This window comes from Glycine soja, chromosome 4, assembly GCF_004193775.1.
Source record: "Glycine soja cultivar W05 chromosome 4, ASM419377v2, whole genome shotgun sequence".
Taxonomy (NCBI): domain Eukaryota; kingdom Viridiplantae; phylum Streptophyta; class Magnoliopsida; order Fabales; family Fabaceae; genus Glycine; species Glycine soja.
Window position 1 is genome coordinate 24513311 of NC_041005.1, and position 6450 is coordinate 24519760.

Sequence of the window (6450 nt, forward strand, 5' to 3'; positions counted from 1 at the left end):
ACAACTCCCAACCCTCATTTTCAAAATCCACAGACTTTCGTCTTTTTGGTTTTTCTAGCGTTTTCCTCAAATAAATGTTGGTGGTGACTCCCTTTTTTTCTCCCTTGGAGACAAACGCCTTGGCCTATTATTTTGACCTTTTCGCACCCCCGCCGAAGGGTAGGTTGTGACAGAAGTATAAGAAATTTACCTTATAGCTAGGAAATTCATAACAACAAATATTTATAAGAGTACATTAATCTATGACCCCCCAAAAAATGTTTATAACTCGAATACTCCTTATAAGACACTGACAGTGACACCAATCCTCCTAATTCAATCTACCTTTTGGGCCAACAGTTTCAAATGAGAATAATTGCCATTTCATCACATTATTACTATAGTACTACAGGTTATCATGTTAAAGGGAAAATCCATTTCCACCAATACCTGAGTTCCAATTGAACCAGTACGCCCAACAATTGAAATGGTTTTTGGTCCAGCCCAAGTCTTGCTACCTTGTTCTAGAACCGCTCGTCCCAATAGGCTATGACCTGGAAGAAAAAAAACACTAATACCATCAAAAATCAAAATTCTTATATCATCCTTCAGATTTTTTATTTTTAGAGTAAATAAAAAAATAGGAATGTAGTGGAGATTGTTGAGGGTTTCCTGATGAAAGTCGTAGTTGCCATGGGAGAAATTAAAACGAGCAACCTTCATCTCTGCCCTAAGAAGCTTCTCAGTCATTTCCACAAATCGAGAAGCAGGGCCCAAAGTCCATACTATTCAAAGATCAATTTTAAAACTAAAGATTAAAAAAATAGAGAAAGAGAAAGAAAAGGAAAACAAGGAAAAGATACAAAATAAATGTCAAAAGAAACTAGACATTAGAAAACTCAAAATCCTTCTTATATACTTTACTGTATTAATTTTCTACAAACTTACATTGTTACATTATTTTTTTGTTTTTCACTTCCTTGCTAATTAGTTTGCATAGTTAGTGAGAAGAAAATGTTGCAAGTACCTAAGCCCATCTTGAACACTAACCTACCTTCAATCCACAATGCTCAAAATCCCCACACTCACTTCGTTCACCCTAATCTGATTCACATTCTCACCATCCGCTTCACACATCCCCACCTTCAAATCTACCACCACCGCACCAAAGCAACACCCCGACATTGGCAACTCCTGCGAAAACCACCCCTCGCCGTCGGGCACAAACCCCACCTTCCCCACGTGCTCCATCATCGTGAAAACCCCTCTCCACCCTCTCAACACCACGTTCCACACCATCCTCACCTCTTCCACCACTTCCCTCAAAATGGTGTTGTCGCAGCCCACGCTGAAGCGAAAACACCCTGGATGATCCGTACCTTGCTCGGAATCGAGGTCAATAGGATCGACGGTGATGTCATCGGAGAGAAGTTTGGGATTGGTACCGCTTGCAACCACAGAGAAGAATGACAATGAATGGATATGAAGGAATGAGAAATTGAAAGAGTGGAGTGAGTAGGGTATTAGGAATGGAGAGAGACGATTTTGGTTTGTTGGGAAATAGAGAGTGCACGTTATTGGGGAATAGGAGAGAGCACGCGAGAGGAGAGGGACTTCCACGTTTAATTTTTAAAATTTTTCAAATTCAAATGCGGTTTTGCAAAAATTGTCTTTGAAATGTCAGTGATAATTACAAAAATATCACCGCAGGCTTAATGATGATAGTTTTGAGACAACCGTCATTGAGTGTGCGTCATAAATAACAACTTTTTTTAGAGGTTATGCTATTTTATTATTTAATATTTTTTAATATTAAAATAATTTTATTAAATAAAAATTATCAAAGCAATAAAAAAATTAAAGACCTAAAGTCGTGAATGGAATAAGTTTCGACTTATATTATAAAATTATTGTAACCAAAATCGTGTAAAAAAACAAAATATATTTAAAAAATATTTAAAACAATTCTCTTAGAAGTCGTGGATCACTTCATGATTTCGTTTTTCAATTAAAAAAAATTGAAGTTGCAATATTTTTACATCTTTAATTTTGTTTAAAACAAAATAAAGTCTTAAAAACAGTTACGACTCCCTTTTTAGAAAATTAAAAAAAAAATATCAGAAGTCATAGATGATTGTTCTACTTCAACCAAAGAGAGGTGCATAACAAATTAACAATCATGACTTACCCCTGGATAAATTTTCAAATAGTCCCCCCCAATTGGTAATTTCTGAAAAGAAATTACCCATGTGGTAAAAAAGCAGAGAAAACGCACACAAAAAAGGAAATACTTTTTCTTATCCTTTTTCTTGAGCTGTTAGTTTACTGGGACTGCGTATATTTGGTACATTCATGAGATATTTGTGTAGATCAAATTCTTATGTCAGATAAAAATTTTGCCCGTAGAAACAATGTCAGTTGTCGGGACACAATTTTTCACTTTTCACTTCCAGTTCCCACTTTCTTATAATCCCTCTCCTCTACTGAAAAAAAAAATTCCTTTCCTCTGATCGCAAATTTCACACAACTACTATATTCCTGAACAAGCTAAGTCCCTAAATAAGAAAGAGGGAACGGGCTAGCTGATGAAGGAAAAGGTTTTCTTATAAAATTCAAATGTTAACCGAATATTAATAATTGTTAACAAAAATTAGAAGAAAAAATTAAAATGAGACACTATAAAAATTTTAAGTATTAGAATGAAGTGTTTAAAATTTAATCTATCAAAATGAAATAATTGTAAAATATAGTCAAACCAAAAGTGATATTAAGCCTAAAATAAATGAAGAAAAATGTTTTTCAATTTTTTATATAAAAAAAAATCTCAGCCTTTGAAATCTTTTAATATCACGTATCACATGGAAGTAAAAAAGAAAATGTCCATTTATTCAACCTAATGGAAAGGATCCGGACTCATACAAACCACCCTTCATATGAAACGAAACATGCCACAACTAACAGCTGATGGTACGGTTGATTTTAATACTGTTAATATTCAAGTTGACTGCAATGTCCCCTCAGGATCTAAAAAATGACTGGATCAGATTACACAATCCAGCAACCTTATCCTCAGAAGGTTCAATCAAAATTGCCGTGTCTTTGAATTTTGCTGTCCAAAAATACCAGCAAAATAAGAAAATAAAATACAGAGAAAGATTGGAAAGAGAAATGGCAAAAAATATTCTCTCAACCTCAAACCCCATCCTACTACCTAGTTCATCACCATCCTCATCCTCATCATCATTTGTAAAACCAATACATGTTTGCTCCAATCCGATAATCAAAAGCACTTTGAAGAGGGAATTAACTCTTTGCAAAGCAACACCACACTCTCCAATTGTTGTGACAAAGAGAGGCTTGTCCATCAGCTTCATCACCAGCTTTGTGCTTTCATTGGCTGGTAAGAAGAATGCAAATGCAGCAATACTCGAGGCAGATGATGATGAAGAACTCTTGGAGAAAGTAAAGCGTGACAGAAAGAAGAGACTTGAGAAGCAAGGTGTGATCAGTTCTTCCAAACAAGAAACAGGTCCACTCCTGCACACATTATTCTTTGCTTTTCACTTCATGTTCACTTAAAGATAGCCCTTTATCCTATTAACTGTAATTGTTACTATGAAATATTAAGTTTATGCTAACGGGCAATTGGGCATGGTTGATGATTAGAATGCAAATAAATTTATAGTTATATTGATAGGTTTGAGAGTCTGCACCCTGAAGAGGCTATAGTACTAATCTATTCTATATCTTGAGGATTTCTAATCCACAAATTTGGCCCCCCAAAATTTTGTTTGTGGTCATTATATTTGACACCATCCCTCCCTGGTGTTACACATTTTACTGTGAATGGTTTTGAGCTTAAATGCAAATTGTTTGCCTCTATTTGTTGGGTTTGTTTGTAGGCTTAGGCTCAGCATTAATCAGTAATTCAATGTAATACAACTGAGATTTCAAGAAGACACATTACATTAGGTTCATTTTCTACTCCCAACAACAGTCTCTAGAATGAGGGACAGAGCTAATGAATTTATATTCCCTTGCTACTGATTGATTGGCTGTTATTTAGGCCTTTTTATTATTTCTAAATAAATATTTTTTTAATATATAAACAGTAGTTTAGATTTATATTATAATGAACAATTTAATATGTGATATAACATTATTTTTAACTAAATTTAAGGAAAAAATAACTATTGAAATTTATTTTAGGAGATGAGAATGAAAGAGGGTAGATTGAAAGAGATAGGTAAGAAATCAAAGTATCAAGATAAAGATAAAAGAATGATAGTTTGGGATAATTGAGATGTTTTTTTAGCTAGCTGCATGTAGTACGTGTAATGTATTTCCAAAAGAGATAAAAAAAAGTTACATTGAGAATGTCTAATTAAGAGTAGGGAGAATGAGAGTCTCACTTTCCAAGTTGTGTATTCTGATTTATAGTATAAGAGTAGATTGTAGTTGTTGTTGGATGGCTTCAGCCAGGCCCAGCTCCCAAAGTGATATTACTAATCAAAACTGGAATTTGTAAGCAGGGTATCTTCAAGATCTGGTGTACAAGCTAAGCGCAGTTGGTCAAGCACTTGAAAAGAATGATCTATCTGCTGCTGGTTCTGTCCTTGGAGGAAGCACCGATGCAGATTGGGTCCAAAGAGCTAATATAGCATTCAATAAAGTAAGTTTGGTTCCTGAATATGAGTGAAATCACAGTATTCATTCGGAAGTATACTGTAATTAAATCTTTTATCCTGAATTCTTGGAATAAAAAATAAAAAAGCCTACTCTAGATTATGGTGATGGCCATAGCTACTAGGTTCGCTCAGAAACTATATGAACCATGAAAAATTACCTGTGTACCAGTGTATTGCAGTGTAAAAAGCTGTTAACATCATCATAATTTCAGGAAATGACAAACTATGTACCAATCACTCTATTAATCAGGTAACTGGTGGTAGTTTATTTCCTTGATATTAAATTCTAGTATTGCTGCATCAGATTTTGATTTTTCAGAATGTGAGAAAATTGTTTCTTTCTATTTCAATTTCATGCGTTAGAGACTGAAACACATTGACAAAAGAAATTTCTAAATCGGTACCTCCAGGAGGGAATGAATAAACTAAAGACCAGACCAAACTCTTAAATCTCCATCTGAATGTTTGAAAATCGAGCTTAGTGCATATTTTCATGTTTATCTTGTTTCAATCTTTCCCTAACTGCCTCTTGAGGTTTAGATGTCAAAGTTTCTAAGTATCCTTTTAACAGCTGAGCTCCAGTTCAGAAGAGAAGACTGAGGTGGACGCATTCAATTCCTCATTAGCTTCACTAATTTCATCAGGTCCGATTCATGTCAAATTCGTAACACACACAAATCATGTGTGTGTGTGCCTCATTTACTCAATTTTAAATTGCCATCTGAAATTCCAATTGTGTACAAAATGTTGTGGCTGCATTTGCCTGAGATTTCAGCAATCACAACACAATTGCAACTGCAATCACAATCTAAGCCATGCGCATTGACTATCATAGCATCAGCTATCAAAGGAAATCATGCTGTGCTATAATTGTATGATAGATTGTTCTTATGTGTAGTCAATTGATAAACTTTGGAGCATATACTGACACGTCCTGTTTTAAGCATGCAGTTTCTAAGAAAGATGTTGAGTCCTCCAAAATTGCCTTTGTCTCTTCGGCCACTGCATTTGAGAAGTGGACTTCTATGACAGGCCTTGCTGCTCAGCTTAAGGGCCTTTGAGGGAAAACAATGTACAAAAGATATCATTTCATTTCATCATTTTGTGATCAATATAGAGAAATCCACTAATTTTCCTACCCATGTCACCTAATTGTTGTCTTGGAAGCAGTCTCTTCACAGCATTATCTAGTACTACTTCATAACGATCAATAAGCTCATTCTTTGTTAACAAAGCTTGGGTTAAGAGTAGTGCCACTGAAATTTGTAATTTTGATGTCATTATTTAATGGCATGTTCTGTTATGTTGGCTCATCTACCTTGACAAATAAAGAACTTTTTAAGTTATTGTAGTAGGGTGATCTCTATATATATTAAATCTGTTTAGCAGGGAATTACCTGGCCTATTTTTTATTCATTGCTTTATATTTATTTTGTTTTAAATTTTGATGGACAATGTTATTTCCATTTTTTTCTCTCTCCGTGCAGATCACAGAGACTGAAATTTATAGTTAACTAACGTAACCGTTATTGAGTTTATAATTTATGATTTTCTTATATTATTATATTTTTTATAATATATTTATTAATTATTTTTAAATTTTATATATGTAAAAAATATATAAGATAATTATGAATATATATATATATATATATATATATATATATATGTATTAAAATAGTTCTATATTATAAGTGTCTTATTGTCTTATTGAATATTTAAAAAAAAATACATATGAAATTGTGTATAGGGATGATAATGGGTGGGCTGAAAGTAGATAATA

General features: G+C 33.8%; 2 protein-coding genes across 4 annotated transcripts; one reads left to right on the forward strand and one right to left on the reverse strand.

Annotated features, from left to right (window-relative positions):
* Positions 1–1035: 1035 nt before the first annotated feature.
* On the reverse strand, positions 1036–1722 carry LOC114410685. Its single transcript, XM_028374631.1, has 2 exons — positions 1685–1722; positions 1036–1426 (listed from the first exon to the last, which is right to left on the reverse strand). Exons 1-2 carry the CDS (start codon positions 1720–1722, stop codon positions 1036–1038), a joined length of 429 nt encoding a protein of 142 aa, XP_028230432.1.
* A 1345-nt stretch (positions 1723–3067) lies between these two features.
* LOC114409540 (thylakoid lumenal 16.5 kDa protein, chloroplastic-like) lies at positions 3068–6079 on the forward strand. 3 transcript variants are annotated; one of them, XM_028373030.1, is made up of 5 exons: positions 3068–3508; positions 4512–4651; positions 4880–4917; positions 5250–5311; positions 5619–6079. In XM_028373030.1, exons 1-5 carry the CDS (start codon positions 3148–3150, stop codon positions 5726–5728), a joined length of 711 nt encoding a protein of 236 aa, XP_028228831.1. In that variant the 5' UTR covers positions 3068–3147; the 3' UTR covers positions 5729–6079. The 3 variants fall into 3 exon arrangements, with proteins under 3 accessions (XP_028228831.1, XP_028228833.1, XP_028228832.1); XM_028373031.1 differs by lacking the exon at positions 4880–4917 and having other exon boundaries at positions 3077–3508; positions 5239–5311; XM_028373032.1 differs by lacking the exons at positions 4880–4917; positions 5250–5311 and having other exon boundaries at positions 3069–3508.
* Positions 6080–6450: the final 371 nt, after the last annotated feature.

Bases quoted from the DNA above. Each gene is read 5' to 3' on its own strand.
- LOC114409540 (XM_028373030.1), top strand. From the start codon at position 3,148: ATGGCAAAAAATATTCTCTCAACCTCAAACCCCATCCTACTACCTAGT. The intron at 4,652-4,879 runs GTAAGTTTGGTT...TCATAATTTCAG, and splicing joins CTAATATAGCATTCAATAAA to GAAATGACAAACTATGTACC. The intron at 4,918-5,249 runs GTAACTGGTGGT...GCTGAGCTCCAG, and splicing joins CCAATCACTCTATTAATCAG to TTCAGAAGAGAAGACTGAGG.
- LOC114410685 (XM_028374631.1), bottom strand. From the start codon at position 1,722: ATGACGGTTGTCTCAAAACTATCATCATTAAGCCTGCG. The intron at 1,427-1,684 runs GTGATATTTTTG...TGTGGTTGCAAG, and splicing joins CTATCATCATTAAGCCTGCG to CGGTACCAATCCCAAACTTC.